General features: G+C 47.8%; 12 protein-coding genes across 12 annotated transcripts; 8 read left to right on the forward strand and 4 right to left on the reverse strand.

Annotated features, from left to right (window-relative positions):
- Position 1: 1 nt before the first annotated feature.
- N7508_003516 (arylsulfatase) lies at positions 2–1,908 on the forward strand (the record flags this gene model as incomplete). Its single annotated transcript, XM_058461582.1, has 3 exons — positions 2–159; positions 208–962; positions 1,001–1,908. 3 exons carry the CDS (start codon positions 2–4, stop codon positions 1,906–1,908), a joined length of 1,821 nt encoding a protein of 606 aa, XP_058322159.1.
- A 1,258-nt stretch (positions 1,909–3,166) lies between these two features.
- Positions 3,167–5,924, forward strand: N7508_003517 (uncharacterized protein; the record flags this gene model as incomplete). The annotated part of the gene is made up of 5 exons (XM_058461583.1): positions 3,167–5,038; positions 5,088–5,370; positions 5,418–5,563; positions 5,618–5,741; positions 5,815–5,924. The coding sequence occupies 5 exons, from the start codon at positions 3,167–3,169 to the stop codon at positions 5,922–5,924; spliced, it is 2,535 nt and encodes an 844-aa protein (XP_058322160.1).
- Positions 5,925–6,895: 971 nt separating this feature from the next.
- N7508_003518 (uncharacterized protein) lies at positions 6,896–8,512 on the reverse strand (the record flags this gene model as incomplete). Its single annotated transcript, XM_058461584.1, has 3 exons — positions 6,896–7,367; positions 7,405–8,428; positions 8,479–8,512. 3 exons carry the CDS (start codon positions 8,510–8,512, stop codon positions 6,896–6,898), a joined length of 1,530 nt encoding a protein of 509 aa, XP_058322161.1.
- A 428-nt stretch (positions 8,513–8,940) lies between these two features.
- Positions 8,941–10,958, forward strand: N7508_003519 (uncharacterized protein; the record flags this gene model as incomplete). Its single annotated transcript, XM_058461585.1, has 4 exons — positions 8,941–9,027; positions 9,078–9,979; positions 10,464–10,610; positions 10,685–10,958. The coding sequence occupies 4 exons, from the start codon at positions 8,941–8,943 to the stop codon at positions 10,956–10,958; spliced, it is 1,410 nt and encodes a 469-aa protein (XP_058322162.1).
- A 494-nt stretch (positions 10,959–11,452) lies between these two features.
- Positions 11,453–12,856, forward strand: N7508_003520 (uncharacterized protein; the record flags this gene model as incomplete). Its single annotated transcript, XM_058461586.1, has 1 exon — positions 11,453–12,856. One exon carries the CDS (start codon positions 11,453–11,455, stop codon positions 12,854–12,856), a length of 1,404 nt encoding a protein of 467 aa, XP_058322163.1.
- A 214-nt stretch (positions 12,857–13,070) lies between these two features.
- On the reverse strand, positions 13,071–13,670 carry N7508_003521 (flavin-dependent quinone reductase; the record flags this gene model as incomplete). Its single annotated transcript, XM_058461587.1, has 1 exon — positions 13,071–13,670. The coding sequence occupies one exon, from the start codon at positions 13,668–13,670 to the stop codon at positions 13,071–13,073; it is 600 nt and encodes a 199-aa protein (XP_058322164.1).
- An 862-nt stretch (positions 13,671–14,532) lies between these two features.
- Positions 14,533–16,592, forward strand: N7508_003522 (Zn(II)2Cys6 transcription factor; the record flags this gene model as incomplete). Its single annotated transcript, XM_058461588.1, has 3 exons — positions 14,533–14,538; positions 14,587–15,540; positions 15,594–16,592. The coding sequence occupies 3 exons, from the start codon at positions 14,533–14,535 to the stop codon at positions 16,590–16,592; spliced, it is 1,959 nt and encodes a 652-aa protein (XP_058322165.1).
- Positions 16,593–16,794: 202 nt separating this feature from the next.
- Positions 16,795–18,376, reverse strand: N7508_003523 (putative iron-regulated transporter; the record flags this gene model as incomplete). The annotated part of the gene is made up of 5 exons (XM_058461589.1): positions 16,795–17,064; positions 17,130–17,809; positions 17,865–17,904; positions 17,977–18,140; positions 18,208–18,376. 5 exons carry the CDS (start codon positions 18,374–18,376, stop codon positions 16,795–16,797), a joined length of 1,323 nt encoding a protein of 440 aa, XP_058322166.1.
- Positions 18,377–19,190: 814 nt separating this feature from the next.
- Positions 19,191–19,865, reverse strand: N7508_003524 (glutathione S-transferase family protein; the record flags this gene model as incomplete). The annotated part of the gene is made up of 1 exon (XM_058461590.1): positions 19,191–19,865. The coding sequence occupies one exon, from the start codon at positions 19,863–19,865 to the stop codon at positions 19,191–19,193; it is 675 nt and encodes a 224-aa protein (XP_058322167.1).
- Positions 19,866–20,617: 752 nt separating this feature from the next.
- Positions 20,618–21,559, forward strand: N7508_003525 (SDR family NAD(P)-dependent oxidoreductase; the record flags this gene model as incomplete). Its single annotated transcript, XM_058461591.1, has 3 exons — positions 20,618–20,915; positions 20,983–21,233; positions 21,299–21,559. 3 exons carry the CDS (start codon positions 20,618–20,620, stop codon positions 21,557–21,559), a joined length of 810 nt encoding a protein of 269 aa, XP_058322168.1.
- Positions 21,560–21,986: 427 nt separating this feature from the next.
- N7508_003526 (uncharacterized protein) lies at positions 21,987–22,456 on the forward strand (the record flags this gene model as incomplete). The annotated part of the gene is made up of 2 exons (XM_058461592.1): positions 21,987–22,104; positions 22,251–22,456. 2 exons carry the CDS (start codon positions 21,987–21,989, stop codon positions 22,454–22,456), a joined length of 324 nt encoding a protein of 107 aa, XP_058322169.1.
- A 147-nt stretch (positions 22,457–22,603) lies between these two features.
- N7508_003527 (uncharacterized protein) lies at positions 22,604–23,039 on the forward strand (the record flags this gene model as incomplete). The annotated part of the gene is made up of 3 exons (XM_058461593.1): positions 22,604–22,757; positions 22,818–22,876; positions 22,971–23,039. The coding sequence occupies 3 exons, from the start codon at positions 22,604–22,606 to the stop codon at positions 23,037–23,039; spliced, it is 282 nt and encodes a 93-aa protein (XP_058322170.1).
- Positions 23,040–24,200: the final 1,161 nt, after the last annotated feature.

The following is a 24,200-nucleotide window of genomic DNA, read 5'->3' on the forward strand; positions in this document are numbered from 1 at the left end:
AATGGCTCCCAAACGTCCCAACTTCCTCGTCATTGTCGCCGATGACCTGGGCTTCTCCGATGTGGGCTGCTTTGGTGGTGAAATCCGTACGCCACACATCGACAAGATCGCCGAGGAAGGTCTGCGTTTTACAGACTTCCACGCCGCGGCAGCATGCTCGTGAGTACCACCCTGCCAAGCAAGACATACCCCAAACTGACCATTTAGTCCGACACGTGCCATGATAATGACAGGTACAGACCATCACATTGCAGGTCTAGGTAACCTAATCGAATGGACCAACATTTCCGGCCAAAACGGACCCAAGGGTTCCGCCATGAGCACCGCTCCACAGCGTGGCATGCCCGGCTACGAAGGATACCTCAACGAGCGGGTCGTGGCACTCCCGGAGATACTCCGTGATGGAGGATATCACACAATTATGTCGGGCAAATGGCACTTGGGACTGACCCCGGAGCGTTCGCCCTACAAACGCGGTTTTGAGCGATCATTCGCTCATCTACCAGCCTGCTCAAACCACTATGCTTACGAGCCTGAATTGAAAGAGCAGGATCAGATTCCTACCTTTATTGAGGCCAGTTACATTGCTCTGCATATGGAGAATGGCGAGTATGTGCGCAAGCTTCCTGAGGGTTGGTACTCTTCCGATGGATATGGTGATAAGATGGTGGATTACCTGAAGGAATGGAAGGAGAGCGGTGGAAGTGATGGCCCTGATGGGAATGGTGACCGCCCCTTTTTTGGATACCTCCCCTTCACGGCACCGCACTGGCCTCTCCAGGCCCCGCGCGAGTACATTGACCACTACCGCGGTGTGTATGACGAGGGTCCGGATGTACTTCGACAGAAGCGTCTGCAGCGTCTGAAGGAGCTCGGAATGGTGCGAGACGATGTCGAGCCACACCCCGTCCAAGCTGAAGAGGTCAAGCCATGGGAGGAATACACGGCAGACGAGAAAAAAAGTCCGCAGTAGCGATGGAGGTCTTCGCCGGCATGGTAGAGTGCATTGATTCCAACGTGGGCAAGGTGGTAGAATACCTCCGCTCTATCGACGAACTAGACAACACATTCGTCTGCTTCATGTCCGACAACGGAGCCGAAGGCGCCGCCTACGAAGCTTACCCAATGGTCCAAAACGGCGTTATGCCCCACCTGCAGAAATACTACGACAACAGCCTCGACAATCTCGGTAATGGCAACTCATTCATCTGGTATGGACCACGCTGGGCACAAGCCGCCACAGCCCCATCACGCCTATACAAAGCCTATACGACCGAAGGCGGCGTCCGCGTCCCATTCACCTGCCGCTTCCCCAAAAACCTCAGCATAAACCCAGTCGACGTGGCAGTCGGTAAAGGCGGTATCACCGACCAATTTGCAACAGTCATGGATTTAGCCCCCTCAATCCTCGACATGGCCGGCCTCAAACACCCAGCCCCAACCTACCAAGGCCGCGAAGTAGTCGAGATGCGCGGAAAGAGCTTCCACCCCTGGGCCATCGGCCAAGCAGAACGTATCCACCCCAAAGATTTCATCCAAGGCTGGGAAACATGCGGAAGGGCTGCCCTCCGCTGCGGAGATTGGAAAATAGTCTTCATCCCCAAGCCCAAGGGTCCGGAGAAATGGCAGCTCTACAACCTCGTCAACGACCCTGGCGAGATCCACGATCTCTCTGAATCCAATCCGGATAGATTGAGACAGCTCCTTAAGCTTTGGGATCAGTATGTTCTTGAGACGGGCGTTGTCCCGCTTTGTCCCGATCTTGGTGACTTCTTAGAGGCAACTGAGGCGCAGATGCCTGAGAATGCTTGGATGGAGTTTGATTATTGGAAGCAGGGTGCTAGGGATGAGCCAGAGAAGTTTTCCAGACAGCCGCCTAGGTTCCAGCGGACTGTAAAGCCATTCTAGGGGGATGGTGGTGCTTTGATAGACTGAATAGCTTGGTGGTGGAATTTAGGTTTGTATTGTGATACCTACTTGATATCTTACATAGAATGCAGTTTCTTTTTCAATCTCAATCAGTGGTCCGTGTGACTGAGTATTGATCTACAGTCATGGGCCAAGTCATTTCACGTCCTTTCTATGTGATAGAAGTGATACTGCTAGCCTTACGTTTCTAAAGACTAGAAGTTGAGGCATTCAAAAAGGGTCAAAAAAGACATCAAACAAAGGTGAAAGAAGAAAGGCTACGAACGGACGAAAACAACATAAAAACCGGTGTACCTTACTTGGTCAGAACGCGTTGTAAATATGCAAGACACCATTTGCGCAATTAGAAATTTATCCCCTCCATTCAGAGATGAAGACAGTCCACATAATGGTCTTGATGCCTCGCATATATTTCCTGCAAGCCTTAGCCGGTATGCGAAGATCTTGGCGAAGATAATGTGGGTCAAATTCTCCAGCAGCCAAATGCCGCTGAGAGGGTGGGTTGAGCTGTTTACGCGTCCTGGGGGATTTGTAGCTTGAGTACTATAGGCATGAGCAGATCAACTTTGCAGAATTATTTAGTCTACGAAGTTATTATCTAGTGTATGGTAACTAGAAGGTAGATTTTAAAGTTAGCATAGAGGGTGTTCATAAGCCTCCCGGCTCATTTTGATATTGGAATGGGCTTATGTCGATCTTAAATAAAGCTTCATATCACATTATTGAGAGTTTCCTTAGATATGTAAGGACCCACCTGGGTTTTATTAAGAGGTCGCTTTAGTCCAAATTACACGTACTATGGAGACCATTATATCATATCGCACGTTCTTCAGGATAGTCAGAGCGTTGCAAAGAAGCGCGTTTAAACCATGGCCGATAAGAAAATTATCTTCTTGCTTTTGGGAAACGACGCTCAATCTCAACCATCGATTAGAGCTGTTGTACTTTTGTTACGATCAGTATCCCTGGATGCAATTTGATTGGCCCTCACCTTCGTAATGCAAGCGAGATGGGGGCAGAACAGGGGTTCAATGGGCTAGATACTTAGATGCATTCCTCGACTAATATAGCGCTATGCAAGTTGACTGCGCGGCAGGGGATGAAACTAGCCCCCAAACTAGGGATCATTTATTTCTCACCAATCCCCCATTCTCTGTTTAGAGTTTTTGCTCATTTTTGGAGACTAGTTGCCAATCATTCCGGATTACCTCACGAATATACCAATACTACTATTACTATGTCTGGCTCAGCGGAGGTTGATGCAGCTCTGCACCAACTGCAGACAAAACAGGGACCTCTGCTTGACAAGATTGACGAGCTTCGCACGATCGGAGTTGGTGGACTTGTCGGGTTGCCGCAGCTCATCGTCTGTGGAAATCAATCCAGCGGTAAAAGCTCTGTCCTCGAGGCCATCTCTCGTGTACGCTTTCCGGTGAAGAGTAATGTCTGCACTCGATTTCCGACAGAGGTTGTTCTACGTCGTCGTCCAACATCCCGGTTCAAGGTATCCATTGAGCCTGGGTCACTTCGGACGACCTCAGAAACTCGTCGGACGATCGAAGCATTTGCACCTACCGAGGTTACCAGCAGTGATCAGTTGAAGTTTCTAGTCGAGAAAGCCGAAGAAGCCATGGGGATTACCGGTGAAGGATTCAGTGACGACGTTCTTAAAATTGAGATATCGGGCCCCGACAAACCGGAATTGACACTCGTCGATCTTCCTGGCCTCTACACGTCTCACAGTACATCTCAGGATAAGCAGGGTATTGCGATTGTTCATGAACTCACCAACCGCTACATGAAAAATGAACGCAGCATTATTCTGGCTGTAGTTTCAGCAAAAGACGACTACCACAATCAACGAGTATTGAATCTGGCCGAGCAATTCGATGAATCTGGAGAGCGCACCATCGGAATAATAACGCAGCCTGATAAAGTCGAAGCTCATTCAGACGAGGAGGCGTCTTGGTTGCAAATTCTCAAGAACGAGAAAGTTCCGTTAAAGCTCGGTTGGCATGCATTGCAAAACCGAAAATATGAAACTCGCAATGTATCAGACGATGAAAGAGATAGGGCAGAGAAGGAGTTCTTCGCCCAAGGGAATTGGAGCGTTATTGCGAAAGAATGTATGGGAATAGACCATTTACGACGTCGTCTGAGTGCTGTTTTGCTCAAGCACATCCAACGGAATCTTCCTGGTCTCATTGCCGATATCAATCAAAAAGTGCTTGATCGACAATCAAGGCTGGCTAAATTGGGTCAACCTCGAGGCACTCTCCAGCAACAGAAGGGGTACCTACTCAACATCAGCAGCAATTTCGAGCGCATCACCGGTCAAGCGTTGGATGGCATGTACAAAGATGATTTCTTTCAAGGCGTGAAAAATGAGACAATGCCTTTCCATCAGGATCTTCGACGTCTTCGCGCCATCATTCGCCAGCTTAACGAATACTTTGCTGATGCCATGGAAACCGTTGGCTGTCGTGACTTCATTTGTGATCCCCCAAGTCTATTTTCTCCAGTTCCCATGCATGGGAACCCCTACACCGATTCTAGAAAACCGAAGCGCAGAGTTAGGCTCGAAATCGAAAATGAAGTCAACCTCAAAGCATGTCAAAATCGAGGACTTGAGCTTCCAGGAAGTCCCAACCAACTTTTAGTGGGAGAACTTTTTCGAGAACAATCCAAGCCTTGGGAAGAGATTGCGCGAGATCACTTGACAAAAACTTGGAATTCTGTCAGAGATTTTATCAGCCTTCTCTTGGAACATCTCGCCAATGACCACACTTACAGCCTCTTGATGGGCAGTTTTCTTGATCCTGAGTTGGATAAAATGAAGGACCATCTTCTTGCAAAGCTAGATGAACTTACTGCATACAATAAGAAAGGCCATCCGTTGCCTTTAGGCAGAAGCTTTCTCACGAGAATTCAAAAAGCCAGAAGCGATCGCCAAATTGATAGATTGGAACAGGCCTTGCGAACAGGACCTCATTCTGGAGATGACTCCACTACTATCGAACGGCTTCGACAAGTGAATAGTGAACTGGAGTCAACGAGCAATCAGTTTGCAGCAGCAGATGTTGTCGACCAGATGCAAGCGTATTATGATGTGTGTCTGTCAATCATACACCAAAGTCACAGAATGCTAACCGAGACAGACCACAATCATCACCTTCATTGATAATGTTGCTACGCTTGGAATTGAAAATTGCCTGCTCGGTCCTCTGAGCAGCATTCTTACGAGCCAGACAATAAACAACATGGACGACGCACAGGTTCAAGATCTTGCCGCCGAACCTTCCTCTACCGTGGAAGAACGAGATCGCATTACCCGCGAATTGGAAATGCTGCAGGCTGGTTCGCGCGCATTGGGCAAATTTAACACCCGAAAGGTTGCCTCAAAGCCTGCTCTTGCCAACTCAACCACCGAAAGCAAGTCACGTAAGTCGAGATCCTTGACCGAAAAGATTGCGAGCTAACATCAATAGCCCACGACGCCACTTCCAGTGCGCCACAGTCGTCGTGGTCTTCTCGATCTAGTCGTTCTGGTTCAGGCTTCAAACATGTCGGATCAGGCCCACCAGCTACCTCATCCCTTTTCGCAGGGTCGACCTTGAAGAGGACTAACAGAAACGTAAGCATGTTCGATTGTCCGATAAACTCGCACATCGTCAATAACAACCTTCAGGAATCAAATACCGAGCCTCGTAGTCTATTCGGCTCTGGCTTTGAAGGGGGAGGCGGATTCTTTGGCCCCTCGTCTCAAGGAGGCTCTACACCCAAAGCATTCGGACCATCGACACTTGGTCCAGGTACAAAACCCAACTCAATGTTTAATATTTTTGATGGGACTTCATCTGAAAAACTCAACTAACTCTTTCCCAGGCGGATATCCTTTCTCGTTTGGAAATTCTGCCAACCCTCAAACCCAAAGCGAGCGCATGGTGTCCACTACTCAATTGAGCGACAAACTGAGCAACACTTCCCAGCGGTAGGTTCATGAAGCTCAATCTTGTCTTGACACCAGATACCTTCTACTGTGGTATTTTGCGCGTTTACGTGCTGTCCTTGGTACTCTTTCTTTTCGTTTTTACTTTGTACTGTCCTCTTTCCTATGCTGTATTTCAGGTGTTTTGAAAAAGACACAAGAATAATTTGAAATTGAAGGCCTGCGAGTGGCACCTTTCTGCTTTGAAATAGCTAGCTAATGCAGATCAATTACTTGACAGACAATATTTTATGGAACAAAAAGACCTTGAGAACATTGGTCGGCTAAATCGATACCGCAGTATAGCCCTTTCCCCGCATTACTCAGACGTGTCACACGAAGTAGGGGTATTCTGAACCCGAAAGAGCAGTGAAATTCTCTAATGAGGCTATAGGAGCTACGTTTGAAGGATTATGAGTCTTTTGACAGGATCCAAAAGAAGAAAAACGGACTGAGAAAGTCACTTCCGGTTCCGAATGAGGGCTGTTAAACAAAGCCTTTGTGTAGAGAGATTAAATGACGGGTACTGCGGTTTGCTCGAGTATATAGTGAAGGCATTGTTTATAAGATCCTAATGTGAATAATGAATGGAAGTTGCGGCAAGACTTTAATATAGATATAGATGGATGGATGAACAGATGAATCTATCTACCTCGAACCATCTCGTTTGGCCACATACAGACTACCACTATGATGTGAATACATGATTGTCTCAACGAGAGTGCTCCAAGCCTTCTGATGGGGAAGTCTGATCCTGGCCGGAGAAGGCCTATGTTAACTGACTTTGTTTGATCTGTGGAAAGCCGAGGTAATTCGCTTGTGCAACTCATCTTCAAGATAATCTTTTGAGTATGAGGATTTAGTGATCAGAGGGACAGCAACCGGTATTTTGAAATGCTGCTCTTTCACTTGTCATTGAAACCAACATCTTCGTTCCCCCATATCCCGCCTCTTTTCAGTCATCTCGACAGCAATGAGTCAAGTCAAAGAGCTATCACAACAAAGCTCAGTCATCAGACCATGAACGTTTTCTAGGATCTCCCGGACAAAAAAAGTTTCATCAGAAACATCAAGAATGCCCCGCTGCCAATTTAAAGTAATAACCATGTCACCACCTTTCCTCGTAACAATCTGAAAGTTCAACGGGCTTCCCGTAACATTCGCCGGCTGCGAAAACAAAACCCGCTCAATATCCCAATTTACCTTCCCGGTACCAACGGGGTCTGAAGGTTGCAAGCGTGGATCAAATATAACCGCATTGCTAATCTCATACGATGAATCCCGACCCTTACCCAGTTTCCCAAGAAACCAACCCCGAAATGAATGAAAAAATCTCAGAAGTCCAATCGGTTGATCAGCAAGAGTGCTCGCACATTCGGCAAGTTTGACAGTAGTCCTACGCGCATCATTCCAGAATTCAGTGTCATTTTTGAGACTGATTGTCGCAATTCTGGTCCAATGAGCTGGATCGTGTGGATGAGACGTACAGTGCGGATACACTATTAACCATTTGATTCTCGCTTTTTATGTAAGCTGGAATCAGGGCTCGAAGGTCAACGACAATTTGTCCGAGAAGGGTGCGAGTACAAGTGTTTCTACCTGTATCTCGATGCTGTAGAAGGATGCTGTGCAAGATGTGCGCGACGAGATGGTTGAAAAAGCCCGTAAACTTGACCCCATGCTCTCTGCACACCCTCAATATCCCACTAAGTAGATCCTTCTTGACCAAGAGAGCTTCAGATCCAGTGTGGAACTTGGATGGGTCAAAGGTCATTGCTCTCCCCGTCCAGGCGTTGAAACCATGGATTATATTCGCCGGGGGTTGGAGACCAAGCAATCTGCAGGCAATGCTTGGCATATGTCTACCAAAGAGATTGAGGAATAGGTATCGCCAGGTAATGGACAGGTTGGCTGCTTCCTCTAATGGCGGTAGAAGGGGCAATGCAGAGGTCGAGGTCTGGTAGAGGTAACCTTGGTCGTATAGTTCATGTGCATATTTGAGACCCTCTAGGAAGGTTTTATGGAATTCCAGACCTGACTTTCCATCGCCGTGAGAGTGGGAACATGCAAAAATGATGTAGACTCGTTGACCTGATGCGGCTTCATCGGAAAGAGGGACGATGAGGACTTTCCAAGGGGGTTGCTGATCCACATTGACAAAAGGCTCATCGTGAATTTTCTTTGTCACCTGCGTGATCAAATGCAGGTCTCGATCATCTTTGTCCGTGAGTGAGGATGATGTTGAATTTGAAAGCATATCAACGAGGTGTAAATGGTTTCGAAGGTTTATTGATGCAGGCCGAACAAAACTTGGGTTCTCAGTGTTCTCTCCTTTGATTGCTGTGCTCAAGAAAGGATGCACCGCAATACAATGTTTCAAGGCAGGGATGAACTTGTCGAGGTTGTTTGCGTTGAGCGAGTCTGTGTGGGGTATCGTGTAAAGACCTGTCAGGGTTAATGCATTGTAAAACCCGAGAGCATGTCGCATAATGTAACGTCTCTCGTTTTTGCCTCAGGGGATATTAGTATTGCAATCTAGATCAGAGGAAGACTTGTCTTACTTGCGGTGCGAATGAATTCAGTGCTTTCAGACATAATGTTTCCCCGGGCTTTCAGGATAAGAGAAGTTAGATTTTAGTAGAGAATCGACCAAGCTACCTCAATTTTTACATCCACACTATCCAGAGATATCACATTCGGCCTTGTCGTTTTATTCGGTCTGCTCGGTCAGTTCGCTCGGAGATTGAGCAAGTCCCTGGACCAATGAGGGTGACAAAGCAGAGCATCAAAGCCAAAACAAGCCGCCAAATGCTCCAAGTCATCGGCTCTTGCTAGAAGTTTGAAAAGACTAGAAAAATGAATCAGTATGATATCTCGTAGAGGTACATTAGTGGGTCTGGTTAAGCCAGTCAGAAACTCTCGCTCTTTCTCGCTCCCTCGTTCTTCTCGGTTACATCTCCACTTCCTCGAATCTCTTCGGATGAAGCTGGATGGGTGAAATTTGAAATCAAAGACTTCCTGAAATGTCATCTGGACCTACCGGTAGTCGCCGGAAATACCACAGCAAATCCCGCACGGGTTGTCAAATCTGCCGCTCTCGAAAAATTAAGGTATACATCTATTCTATCGCACCCTGAGTTATATACTAAACAGCCCACAGTGCGATGAGCAACGCCCATCATGCCTCAACTGTGTCAAAAGGGAGCTCCAATGCAGTTTTCTGCAAACCCAAAATTCGACATGGATAGTCCTCCAATCGGAGACACTAAACCTCGAGCTCCTCCACCACTTCACAGTTTCCACCTTCGCCACATTATCTCCTGATACTCAGATCCGAGAACTATGGCGGGTCACAATTCCCCAGATGGGTTTTACCACAGATCACATACTGGACGGGGTCCTCGCCCTTGCGGCTCTCCATATCGCGCGCTACAATACCGGGCGAAGACATGCTCTCCTCGCTTATGCCATTGAGCGACACTCGGCATCTCTATCCAAGGCTTTGCCACTGATCTTCTTGGTAAAGCCACAAAACTGTACACCCCTCTTTGTCTTCGGGGTCTTGACACTCTACTACAGTCTGGCGCGACCGATTCAAGAAGACGATGCGCTGATCTTCGGTAGCGGTGTCATCCCCGAATGGTTATACCTGATGCGAGGGATCGATACAGTCGTAATGGCCGAAGCCTCTGTATTTTCTTCGCCTGTGTCTTTGATATTTCGAAGTACATGGGGAAGCTTAGATTACTGGAAGACTCATACCCCTGAACAATACCCGGTTCTCACGGAGCTGAAGGATACAATATGTGCGGAGACCCCAGATGATCGAGAACGGCAATTGACTTTGCAAGAGACGGTTGTGGCATTGACTCGGAGTTATACATTCTTCTATGGTGGAAACTTCAAGGATCAGGATAAATTGCGCGGGTTCTATGAATGGCTTTTTAAGATTAGTGATGCATATCTGAGGCTTTTGAAGACTGGAGATGATGGGTCATTGGGTGTGCTTGCTTTCTATGCAGTGCTGGTGAAGGATCTGGAGAAATATTGGTGGATAGAAGGGTGGGCGGTTCATTTGATTAGGGGGATTTATAGCCGTCTGGGTGGTGGAGAACATCGGCTGTGGATCAGATGGGCTATAGAAGAGATTGGTTGGGTTCCTGATGTTGTTCCATTTCTACATAATATGATATTTCATGCATTTTATCCCTTGAATACTTGTACTTGGGCTGTCTTAAAAGCGTAACCGCAGATGCGTACGAGTTACCACTTTGGGGCAACAAGTAACACTTCTCGAAAGCCATTGTGTCTCCTACCATCATTTTTACTGGTGCTACAGGTCAACAAGGTGGAGCAACAGCTCGTCATCTTTTATCACTCGGGCTACGCGTCCATGCCCTGGTTCGGGCGCCGACCAGGGCCGCCGCTCTAAACCTACAGCGTCAACGCGCCATCCTACTCGAAGGCAGCTTTGATCAACCTGAGAAACTTCAAGCTGCCTGTAGAAATAAACAGCAGCCATTTTGAACGTCTCGCCCTCTTTCAGAGGCGACAGCGCCGAGCTGCACCAAGCGACCAACATTGTGCGCGCAGTCCAAGCATCTGGCACCATTAAGACACTTGTCTACACCAGCGTTTGTGCCGTTGACCAGCGCGCAAGTTTCCCGGAAGCTAGGCTGCGATCGAGGACCTCGTGCGTTCAGCTGGTTTTGAACACTGCACAATCCTCCGTCCTCCTGTCTTTATGACAAATTATCAGCTTCCTAGTGTAAATGGCTACTTTCCCGAGCTGGAAAGGTCCCTTCCTCTTCGCACTGCCATGGGGTCCGAGAAGAGGACTATGCTCATTGACCCTAATGATATCGGTCGCTTTGCCGCTGCTGTGTTCATAAATCCGGAGCGGTTCTCGGGTCTTGCTGTGGATATTGGGTGTGAGGCTCTGACAGTAACGCAGGATGCCAGTGTTATTACTGAGGTCAGCGGAAGCGAAATTTGGTTGAGCATGTTCCTCGCGATTTGGCGGAGCGCTGGGCATCTTTGAATCCCCACCTCGACGCTCAACTGTAGTTCTGGGAGCGGCAGAATAGGTTTCGGCCGCGGTAACTGGAGTCGCAGTTTGGGATAAAGCCAACTGGGTTCAAAGACTTCCTGGGTACGAATCGAAACTTATTGATGTGGACTATTGGGTAGCTGAATTCCGGATAAGTCAATTTATATATTCACGAGACTTTTTCTTTAAGAAAAAAAAAAACCAAAAAACTTAATCAGATCCCGAAGGCAAGTCAGAGCAGTAGAAAGCAGAACCATGATCAAAATCATGTATACTCAGGGTATACAGCAGGTTAATTCCAAAAACATACATGCACACAATGCCCCTCCCTCACGGCCCCACTAGACTAAAGCTAAGCTTAAAATCAACACCTCAGCACTCGGGCATTTATCCAGGCAACAACTTGAAATTTTCATGTAGCCGGCCGTATCTTTGCTCCTCGGGTACACGAGCTCTCGTTTCTCCTTCCCTTTCATCCCATAAAAATGCGGCCAACCCCTCTGCCACCAATCTACAAGGGCAAGCTTATGTTCTTTGACGAAGTTCTCTGGGACAAAGCGGATGAACTCCTAGCATCCTGGAAAAGCAAACTCTTCAACCAAGCCGCCATAAAAGAGATGACAGCTCTCATACAGCGTCACCGCACAGGCATCGCAGACCGGCTCTTTCCGCCGCAAAAGGGCTCTTTCAACATGGTCATCCGCCTCCGCTTCCTCAACGGGGCATCTACCATCATCCGTCTCCCAATACCAGGGTACTCGGTCTTCCCCGAAGAAAAAGTCCAGCGCGAAGTTTCATTCATGCGCTTTCTTGAACGACACACTGACATTCGCGTCCCGCATATCTTGCATTATGGCATGACCGACCAGAGTCCTGGCCAACTCGGCCCGTTTATTATCATGGAGTACATTGAGAATAATGCTGATTTGGTGGATGCGCTGAATAAATCTGGACTCCTTATTGAAGATCGCCCAATTCTCGATCCGGATATTGCACCTTCCAGGCTTCGATCTGTATACAGTGATATGGCAGGATTGATGTTACAAGTTGCAAAGTGTTCATTTAATGCCATCGGATGCATTTCCAATAACGAGAACGACGAACTCGATCATGAATGGGTTGTCAAACACCGGCCGCTCAGCATCAATATGAACGAACTCGTTCAGGTGGGCGGTGTTTCACGGGAAGACTTACCTCAACGGACATTTACAAACGGATCGGAATATTTTCTTGCTCTGGCTGACCTGCACATGGCACATCTATCATCACAGAAACACGACGCCGTCGACTCGGCAGAGGATTGTCGAACGAAATACATTGCACGCTGCCTATTTCGGAAACTTGCACGAGAGAAACGACTGTGTCGCTTTGACAATGGTCCATTCAAGTTATACTGTGATGATCTCCGACCTGCAAATGTGCTCGCCGACTCCAGAATGGAGTATAAAATTTGTGGTGCGATTGATTGGGAGTTTTCATATGCTGCGCCTGCGGACTTTGTCTATGCCCCGCCATGTTGGTTACTCCTTGAACGGCCAGAGTACTGGGATCTAGGATTGAACGATTGGACGCGAGTCTATGGGCAGCGGCTGGAGGTCTGGCTAGAAGAGCTGGTCATGCGGGAGGATGCTGACATTGCACGTGGCTCGATCGGAGAGGAGAATCGACTGTCTGGGTTGATGCGGGAGAGTTGGGAGAATGGGGATTTCTGGGTTAGTTATGCGGCTAGGCGGAGTTGGGCGTTTGATTTGGTCTATTGGGCTCGGATTGATCGGAGGTTCTTTGGAGAGGGGAGTATGGAAGATCGCATTGCTTTGTTGACAGAAGAGGAAAGAAATGGCATGGAGCAATTTGTACAGACAAAGATGAATGAGATGGCTGATGGTTGACTGGTTTCATTTTTAATATGGCGGAAATAGGTGAGTATGTTTTATATCCAGGGTCACATTATGCTTTAAGTTCAAGTTCTTTCTTGTTTCTGAAAATATTTCCGTATGTTAAGTGGACCATTTGTTGCTTATTGCGATTTAAAAATGAATCAGAATGAAAATTCCAGTCACTCATCCTATAAAACCGAATCCAATAATATTGGCTGATGGTATGCTAATCACTACGAAGTTTCTCCAGCAGCTCCGAAAATACGGAAGAGATTTGCTCCTCGGCACCACTTTCCCTCCACCTCCCCTTATCTTCAGTGCCAATCTGATCTCCCTCCACAGACTCCATAGTTGACATCTTCACAACAAGTCCAGGAGCGGTTGAGACAGCATTCATATGCAACCCCTGAAGAATGCCACTCAAATGATCAGCTGCCTTCCCACCTCCTCTCCCTCCATAGGTCACAATCGCAGCAGGCTTCCCTTTCCATTCATAGTACAAATAATCCAAGGCATTCTTCAAACTAGCAGGAATACTCCAGTTGTATTGAGGCGTAATAAAAATGAACGCACTATACTGTCGAACCATGGCGGACCAAGCTTGCGTGTGTTGGTGGACATAATGGGGAGTGGGATCAGCCTCCGGGAGGAATGATGGAATGGCAGGTTCATTGTATAGAGGGAGACCTTGGTCGCTGATATCAACGATTTCGAGAGTTTCCTCGCAGTTTTGGCGCGAGATGATTTCGAGAACGTAGCGAGCGATGAAGGGGTTTAGCCGGGGTTCTCTGGTGCTGCAGACGACCAGGGCGATTTTGTTAGACATAGTGGTATGGTTATGTTTCTCTTGAAGAATGAATTTTGGAAATTGGGTCTGTGACTAGTATTTATCGAGACGGATCCTCGATTTTATATCTTGAAAGTTTTGGTACCTGGGAGTATATACCGTGGATACTCGAGAGGCTCAAATCGGGTAGGCTAACCGTAGACAGAAAGCTTCCGCGGAGCTCCCGCGGATGACCCGGGATGTTCGACCCTGAGCAAACAGGCGGCTTCTGTACCAGGCATCAAGGCATCAATATATCTGCCTCAGGCAGGAGGGCAAAGAAAGGTAGGACACGAAGAATAGTGAACATTAAAAGCTATCAGCTACATAACTTGTGCCTATAAGGTCATCCTACAGGTATAAAGTCATGGACGCAGTTACATGTGCAATGTTTGTGGTAGATATACATATGCTACGCAAGACACACAGAGGTAGTGGTATGACGTTGTTTACTTGAAGTAAAAGAAATTTATCCATCCAGCCATAGATCGCAGAGCCCCGGTAGAAAAGAGAACCCTAAAATAATGAATAAATCTAGTCTTATTTAGAGAAACACTGTCGCGATCATAGTATACAAAAGAGTGTTGATATGATTCCCCACGTTGCAAAGTCATACAAAATCAGGGGTTCGGAGCCGCATGTACCTGAAGTCTGTGCTATGTGCAGATCGTAGATATAACATAGTACACAATAGTATACATATCATATATTGTATGGCAGATATACAATGCAGCCCTAACAGACTTAATAGCTTAACAAAACACAATCTCGTCATCGAACTCCACAATTGCCATTGCGGGGAAATCAGCCACCTCCGATACGTTCTCAGGCTTCATGTTCGTCTCTATAGAACTGTTGCATCATGGAGGTAAGGCAAACTACCCTGTCAAAGCAACCTCTAACTAACAGCTTCCAGGTGCCAAAAGCCCGGGGCGCGGGCAGATCAGGACCGCGCCGACGAACAGGTTGCCTGACGTGTAGAGCGCGCAAAGTGCGCTGCGACGAATCCAAGCCGAGCTGCTCGAACTGCGATCGACTACGACTAAGATGCGTCTACAAACCCCCCATCGCGCTCGGGTGGGGGTCATCCCCATCTCGCTCCAATGGGCCGAACCCTGCGACACTCCCAGTGCCAACCAGCCCACCTGGCCCAGCACATCCAGGCACAGCTGCATCTGCATCTGCGTCGCGCTCGCCCGACATCAACTTCTTCAACACAGTCCTCCGGTCCGATGATCACTCGATACCGAGCCTCCGACATCTCCCCGCGGGGGACCCATACCCCTCCGAATTCGATATGCTTGGATTTATGGGCGGGATCACCTCAGAGTTGGAACAAAAACACCTCGATTTAACGACTGGCCTTGATGCTACTTTCACCGCTAGCCCGTCGCAGTCGCTTCCCGGTGTGCTACCGAATATGGAGAGCCAATTTGCGGACCGCCACACACCCATCAGTCCAGATGCGCCTTCTTCGGTTCTGGATGAGACGTCTATTGGTAGTGGCTCTGATCGAGCTACCCCGCGTGGAAGCTGGTCTGATGCAGGTGGTACTTCGTATGAGGATCAGCTTATACAGCACTTCTTGGCTGTTGGTCCGCCGGCTGCTCCGTTTGGACCACTCAATATGGAGTGGAAGTATGTACGGCCGGCGTTGTTATCTCATGCGCGGAGCTATGGTCCGCTTTTGAATGCTTTATATTGTTACACTGATATTCATAAAGCGATGGTGGATGGGAAACGGTGGCGCTGGGCGCCTACGTATTACAAAGTCTCCAGCTCTATGATTCAAGCTTGTCTTCTTGGTGATGTGACCGAGTCCACGCTTGTGAAGGTCTATGCGACTATTTTTCTCTTAATGTTATCCGAGGTATGACCCGCTCAATTCTGAAGCTGAACTATCTCAGCTCACCTCTGTCCCAGCTTCTCTCGTCTCACGAAATATGCGCCGGGACCTCATTTCTCAAATCCGGCTACCTCATCCTCCAACGCTTCCACGACCGCACACAAACATGGACAGGCCTAGGCCACCTCCTAGTCTCATGGGTGTCCCTCCTAGATGTGAAATCCCTGATAGCAGGCCGTGAAGGCGACCCTCTGACAGAACTAGGAAACCTGTCAGAACACGGCATACCAATAAAGGCAATAGAATCCCAAAAATTTCCAACACCACGCACAGCAACCCCAAATGACGACCCAACAGAAGATGAAAACAACGAAGACCCCTTCCGCAGCCCAAGCTACCTAGTCTACGAATCAATCGTAGGCCCCGCCTTCCAATTCTTCCTCCAAGCCCAACAAATCGTCCGAAGAATAGTCTGCATAGATCTCCACCACCGCAGCCGCGGAACCCTTAGCGACGAATTCGAAGTCCTCCAAATAGCACACAGAGTAGGCGCTGACCTCGAAACATTATGGCACAAACGCCCCGCTGTAATAGACGTCTATGGTCATCCTGAAGCACTGGCTGATATGCTATGCGCGCCTGTCGCGCTGGAAGTCTGCCGCACGTTCCGGCAGTATGTTGCCAGTTTCCTGGCGAACTTTATTTACCTGCACCGCGTGGCGTTCGCTATCTATCCACGTACAGACCGTGTCAATGGTGCCGTTGATCAGATTATTCAGCTTGCTACTGTTGAATCGGCAGGGCCAGGCCATCTTCCGGTTAGTTTTATGTGGCCGTTGTTTGTGGCTGGTTTGGAAGGGACGAATGATCAGCGGCAGTGGATTGTTCAGGAGATGCATCGCATGGCGTCTGTTCAGGAGACTGAGGCTGTTTCTTCGCTGAGCCGCCATCCGGCTGCTGATAAGGTTCTCTTATTGCTTGAGGAGATGACGAGGCGGCAGGATGCTTCGAGGACGTGGGCTGATTCGAAGTGTGTGAGAAGGGAGTTGTTTTCTGATTTCTTTGTTGTTATTTGAATCGAAATTGAATGTTTGGGTTCGAGATATAGGTTTGGTTGTGCATATAATTTTTAATTGCTTTGTGGTGGTGTGCGCATCATCATTAGCGGCTCTTTTGCTTTCATGTGATGTTATGACGATGGCTTTCTCTTTATTAGATTTACTTAGGTATTATGCATGGGCATTAATTTTATGATAGGAAGATATCGAGGGGTTCTTTTTAGACCGTCCCTGATCCAAGTGCTCGATATATGACCTTGTCCCCTCCCATACACTTCGATCGGTGCAACAGATGACCTCGTTCTTTGCGGACATAGGCCGCAAAGCAGATAGCCGCTATAGCTACAGCACCGGAGCTGATTAGCACTGGATATCGGAATTGCCGAGGGAGCGGGAATGCAATGGTCGAAGCGAAAGAAAGCATCTCGAAAACATTCTGCAACGCCATCTCCGTAGCAGAGAACCGAGCGCGAGCTTGTTCTTCAATATTCTGGAAGTGTAAGCGGCAGTTAGTATATATTTGGCCACACCAAGATCATGGACCCGGAAACCCACCTCCTGAACAAGGAATTGAACCGACAAATCAAACCCCCAGAGCCCAACCCGACTCATAGCAACACCAACAATGAGCGTCCCAGCAACGACCATAGAATCAGAATTCCACCCCACAAAAGCAGCAGCGGCAGCAGCGACACAAACGAACTGCCAATTCAAGAACCAGAGTCCAGACCGTATAGGACCGATTTTGTTCATGATCATTGGGGCCATCCATGTACCAGACAATTCAGCCGCCACTGAGCCAATGCGCATATAACTAACCTGCAATGAGCTGAAGCCCGTATGTAGGAGATATGTCACCATTGTAGCGCCGAAAGAGAGGACTGTTAGGTAGAGGAGGCTTAAGGCGAAGGAGGGAAGGAAGACTGGGCTTGTTGTGTATTTTTTCCAAGGGGATTGGGGTAGAACAGTAGATGGGTTGGTGGTATTATAGTCGGCGTGCTCATCATTTGCTTCATCAGACTCTTGGGTGGGAGAGGCTAGGATGTGCTTGTTCAGGGCTGGCACTGCTTGGTAGACTTGGGCGATTGCCATGTATTCGATGGCCACGGATGCGGTGTTCAGACCGAATACTGTCCAGATGGCATATTTTGATGAGAAATTGTCGACCAAGGAGATGAAGACTGGAGCTAGGAGTTTGCAGAAGAGGTCAATTCGTCGCATTGAGGCGTTCAAATCTGTTGTTGTGAGATATTACTTGTTTTTTTTTAGCTATTGACTAAGAGTTCTCACCTTGTCGAGGCACATTGATGCTATCCGATATCACGATTGCCTAGGGTGCATTAGTGGGCTTGTTTCACATATCGAGTATTGAGAAAGTACAGCTCAAGTCTCGAGAACATACCCAGTCCCGCTCCACGGCCACCGCATTAGCCGTAGCCGCTAATTTCTCTACGCAGGCCAACAGCCCCTGGACGGCAAACAGAAGAAGACTCATCGTCCAAGTCTTCGTATTCAAAAGAAGCACAAAGCACAGACATGACACAGCAACCGGAATTCGTTGCCAAACTAACAACTCAATTAGCAACCTCGTTCCACCAGAACATGAATTGAAACTAAAAAGATGAATACGTACCAATAGAGTATCTCAAAGCAACAAGCCGATCAGACCGATCAACCCACGCACCAAGCCAAGATGAAAGCGCAACAGCCGACCAAGCCCGAACCAAAGCATATATCGACGCATAGAGCAACGTACCCGGGAATATCGAAGCAAGAAATAGTACGGCGCCAAACTCGAACATGCGTGAGTTCCATGCTGATAGCGTGTGTGAGGTATACAGGCGTGTTAGGACAGAGCGGGCTTCTGGTGCTGGAGACGCATTTAGATGTGGACTTGGTTCTGAGGTTGGTAGGAGTGGGTGTTCGATGTTATTGCTTTCCGATGAGGATCGAATTGATCCTGGTGACCTGATTTCTTGATCCATTTTGATGTATGTGCTGGTTATACATGCGGGTTGGGTGGTTAGAACTGCCGTTGGGGTGTAGATAAGTTGAAGTTTAGGCGGATCTGCGGTGTTGCGGGTGGGCTGAGGACCTTTGCGGAACCTGCACTAACGTATTCCACCATCGAGTGGTTCACACGGGCGAGTGGTTCACACGGGCGAGTGGTTCACACGGGCGAGTGGTCCACCCCGCGTCAATTGTACTACTATTGATATCCCACAAATTGTTATAGCCAGCTCACGAATACCAATGAAGCTATGTATGTACTGTGCCCTCGGTCGCGCGATCCTGCCAACAATTTCCTATTCTGGTATCTAGCAAATGCGAATTTCCATAGTGTGGGCTCACTCAAGTAATTTCTGACTGACATATGGCTTATGTGCGGCCAGTAGTCGGGTGCCTGATCAAAAACAACTTCGCTTCTGTCATGAATCATACAGAGAAGTGCAAAGCCAGCTTCACCAATTTGCACTCCTCCATTCTTTTTGCGCCCCACTGCCAAGACGCTAGCTTAAGAGATGGGTAGATCTAGATATAGAAGATACATGTATTTGGATTCAATCAATAAACCTTCGCGTACTATCTAGGAGTTTTATCTCCCATCACATTGCTTTATTTCCCTTCCGCAGCCGCGGCCTTCGCCTTATCATCAATGGTCTTGGCAATAGCCGGGCGAGCCTTGATACGGTTCAACCAGGAATTAACATGCGGGAAGTTCTTCTCGAGATCCATTTCCTTTGACCAGAAGAGCGCAGCCACCTCGAACCACGGCACAAAAGCAGCATCGACATAGCTGTACTGAGCGCCAATGAGGTACTCCTTGTTCTGGAGTGATCGGTTGAGCACGCCCGAAAGACGACGGATCTCGCTAACATAGCGCTCGACGGCACTGGGCACCTTCTCGGGGTGGTAGACCGTAAACCAGGCGGCCTGCCCGAAGTACGGTCCCTGGCCGGACACCTGGTAGTGTAGCCACTGCTTGCTTTCGTAGTACTCTTTCGAGCCGGCGGTGAAGCTGATGGTGTGTTGCTTGTCGTATGTGTCCACCAGGTACTCGAGGATGGCGCCGGATTCCCAGATGGTGATGCCGGTGTTCGGATCCTCGAGGGCGGGAACACGACCGTTAGGATTGATAGACTCGTATGGTTCCTTCTTTAGGTCGTCGAGATCGACCAACTTGAGCTCGTAGGGAACCTTGAGCTCTTCCAGGATCATGAGGACCTTCCAGGGGTTGGGCGTACCGACGTGGCCCCGGAGGGTCCAGAGAGTGAGGGGTTTGAGAGACATGGCGAGTGTATGAAGGCTTGATTGATTGGGAGGGAGAGAGTTCCATACAGAGACTACAAGGATCGAGGGTTGGTCTGCTTAAATGTATCGGTATACTCCAGTGGCGGGAACATCAGGACATAAATTATTCAGCTCGGCACCCGAGAAGACCGAAACGCTTGGTAAGCTGGATAGTTAATTCTCTATTGTGATTTTCATCAGCGTTTGGTAGGCCTTGGTTATCAACACAAACCACCTGGGTATGGACTATGCAGCCAGCCCGCCTGGACCTCGAGACGTTGATTGGTCCTTGGTCATCAACACAAACAGCACAAACTATGCTGCAAACAAACCTTGTTTAGAGCGGGGGGATTAATAATAGCGGAGCGAAGCGAACCATTGGTCCCTGGTCATCAACACAAACAACACAAACTATAATGCAAACAAAGCTTGCTTAGAGTGGGGGGTTTAATAATTGCGGAGCGTAGCGAACTCATGGGACCTGAGGCACGTGACCTTACTCTATAGGACCCCCTTGACTTTCAATGCGGGCATTAGTCAAACGATTCGGGGCGGCGACAATCCTGCCCGTGATATTCATGAGCAACAGGAGCGGGGGCCTCGTAGACAGAACAATCTTGCTTTCCCGGCCTTTTATAACTTGATGATTTATAATCTCTCGTTTATATAAACCATGGCTTCTTGCCAGTCCGAGTTCAGAACTAGCCGTGTGGCCCTTTGCTTCGATAGCTTTCTTTGCTCATTTTCTAGATATGTCGACCGACACACTCTCACTTGCAGGAAAGACTGCTTTGGTTACAGGTTCTGGCAGAGAGACTGGCATCGGTGCCGCTATTGCCAGAGCTTTGGCCCGGAACGGCGCGTCTGTAGCAATTCATTATGTGTCGGAAGGCTCCAAGGCGCGGGCTGAGAAGGTAGCGATTGGCATCAATAAAGAGTTTGGCACCAAAACCACCGTCGTACAAGGAGGAGTGGAAAATTACGAGACTGCGAAGAACATGGTTGAGCAAATTCTGAAAGCATTTAGCGTCGATCACATCGATATCCTCGGTATGTCATGGTCGGCGTGATGTTCTTTCCGAGCAGTTGGACAAGACTGATTGACTATTTGTTCTAGTCAACAACGCAGCGGCTGCACGCAACACACCTCTCTTGGAGGTTAAAGAAGAGCAGCTCGAATACGAATTCGCCGTCAACGTCTTCGGCGTGGTTTACATGACACAAGCTGTTGTTGGCGTAGGTCGAATGCCGCAAGGCGGCCGCATCGTCAACATCGGCTCCATCGCCTCGAAACTTTTGGTCCCAAGCCCTGTATATGGTGCGACAAAGGCTGCAATGGATGCCCTGACAACGTTGTGGGCTGGCGAGGTAAGCTTTCTTTCGTGTTTTACCACTCTATACGCTCGACAAGCATCTAACGAAATGCGGGACAGCTTGGCAAGAGCCGTGGGATTACCGTCAATACACTCGCACCCGGTCCAGTTCCAACAGATATGTCGGAAGCGTATCTGGTGGCCCCTGACGGGTCTCCAACTGCGCTTCAGCTTTCTATGTATGAACAGACGCGAGCTGCGAATCGCCTCGGGTCAGTGGAGGATCTGGCTGATGCTACGCTTCTGCTAGTATCAGAAAAGAGCCGGTGGATCACTGCACAGTTTATCTCCGTTAGTGGCGGAGTTACCGGAACTATGTAATCTGGGGGCTAAGTTGACGCGCCCACTTGACTAAATCAATATGGCCATTTCGTTTAAAGTTCCCAACATCGCGTGCCCTTCTCAGGGATCGCGAGTATCTTTCACACTGGCTGTAATTAAGTGCTCCTGAATAAGTACAACGAGCTTTGAAGCAGTACTGTCATATTCACTCTGGAAAGCGTCCCTATTCAAGTGGTTTTGTAGAGGGTCGGTAGACCCAAAAGGGAACTCTGAATGGTGAAAGAACAGTTATGTTTTGTTGCCATATTTGAGGGGTGGGGAAGAATTCGTCCAGTGAATCTTATTTCTGTTGAGACATTCATCAGTATAGAGAGCAGCATGCTCTTGACGTAATGTACACCGGTCCATTTAGATCTACCATTTCTTAAGCTAGCGTCTTGGCAGTGGGGCGCAGAAAGAATAGAAGATGGAGGATACCATCCAGTCCACCTCGGAGATACAGTTGAAAATACCGTTACAAGATACATCACAACTTAGGAGATGGCGGCTTTTCCACGGTATGGCTTGCGAAAGACAGAGAGTCAGTTTGTACAACACCAACTTTTGCTCATTCATAGCTAATTTCACGCCAGTCGAAATCAATGGGTCTCCTTGAAAATCATGACCGCAAATTCGTCGATATCGCGAGAGCTGCAAAACTTGAATTTTTAAGAGAAGCACTCTCGAATAGGGCTTTCCTCAGACTATGTTGTTCAGCTGCTTGATGCCTTCTCTCACAAAGGCCCTAACGGGGTCCACCAATGTCTTGTATTGGAATTACTTTGTCCTTCAATTGATAAGGTCCTCTCGGACTACTATGAGAGCCACGACAAGCTCCACCCGGAAACCGTTCTCCGGATTCCTATGCAGCTTTTGAAAGCTATCAAATCTATTTAGTGCTGCCATATGCCACAGAGGTGAGGTTGCTTCCCCCTCTACAGTTATTTTCTGTGGTTAGCGCTATTTTATTCACTTCTTATTAGACATTAGTGGTCGGAATATTGCATTTAGTTGCACTTATTTGTCCCAAGGAACAGCTTTTTGATGTTCTCGGTTTCCCGGAGATTGAGCCCGCTAAAACGAATGGATGGCACTCCTGTAGGGAATAGATTGCCGGTCCAACTGATCAAAGCAGTAGAATGGACCAAGTGGATAGAAGAGGACGACGAAGATATTAGGCTTCTTGGTTTTGGGGAGAGTTTTTATTCAGGATAGGAACCTCAGAAGCTAGTCTAGCCGGGATCACTGAGGGTACTAGAGAGGATTTTCACCGACTACTTTAATTATCGCGTCGACTTTTTGCGTATAGGTTGTACGGTAAGTAAATATATCATATCTTTGAAGGAAATTATACATACGGCGATATAAACTATAGATTTATTTCTTCTAATTCACGACCTGGCCATTCTAGTATCCTGGCGAGGATGAAGTTTTACTTTTTCAAATGATTGGCTTTGTGGAGGAGTTACTAGCTGAATAGGAGTCTAAATGGGAATCAAGGCTAATGAGGTCTAGCCATAATCTAGAAGTAGAAGAAGGTAATCAAACTGATCTATATGCAGAATGGTTGCTAATTTTGCTCGAGGATCATGAAACATCGAAGCTTGAACGGAAGTTTGCTGATTTAGTACCCAATCTAACATTCGAACCTCTATTTTATGTGATCCAAGGGTTAATGCGATTTTTATCGGCTAGTCGCCTTACCATAGAAGGGACACTTGATTTGCTAGGTAACTATCAAGATTAATGGATGAATAAAGCAAATAGATCGCGTATCTACGAAGTAGGGCCGCGTTATCTAATACAACAAATATATCCAACTCGTACCCCAAAATGCCAATACCCAACGCCAAAATGTTTATCTATACCAATTCAATAACGGGTATTCCTTAACGTTCTTAGTCCAGTCACGAATATTCTCTACGAAACTCCGGGCAATGCCGGCTTGGTTCCCTTGCTAACGAAGAATTCTAGATTTCGATCCCTATAGATATGCTCAAGTTCAAAGCCATCTAACAGTGTTATATCGCACGCTTGTCGGATTCCAGCCTTGAGAGTCACATTGGATACGTTTAAGGCAAGCCACTCACCGTATTCTTTGACAGCTACGTCTTTGAACCCGAATCTTGAATAAAACCACATCTTTCAACCCCGCTAAATCAACAGCCAGAGCCGTTGTGGCCAATCCGGGAGAGTGTGACAGGTGAACATTGATGTTGATAGGCAGATATGGCGTTTCACCACCGAGAATGTTACCGCCTTTGCGCTTTTCTTTCTCTTGCTTCTGCTGATCCTCCGTGTATAGGTCATCCCGGACTTCATCTGGAACGTCTTTGTGCGTCTCCACGACACCACCTTTCTCGACATAGGTAACCAGACGCCTAAGAGCTTGCCCTAAGAGCCCTTAACAAGCGGCGGCACCCTAGTTGGGCAAGTCGCGGCTACTGCCTGAAAGCCGTATATACAGCGACATATTCATATGAACATTGTCTATCTGTTTTATGATCGTTTAGAGGAACATTTACAGTTATACTGCTACAGAAGATGATTGGTATGAGAATGGGGTAATGGCATGTGGTATATAGGTTCAATATTCGATTCTAATACAGAACAATAAAAAATTACAGATAGATAGTATCCC

The sequence above is a fragment of the Penicillium antarcticum genome (genome assembly GCF_028974205.1).
Source record: "Penicillium antarcticum strain IBT 31339 chromosome Unknown utg000003l_segment0_segment0, whole genome shotgun sequence".
In the NCBI taxonomy this organism is placed as follows: Eukaryota; Fungi; Ascomycota; class Eurotiomycetes; order Eurotiales; family Aspergillaceae; genus Penicillium; species Penicillium antarcticum.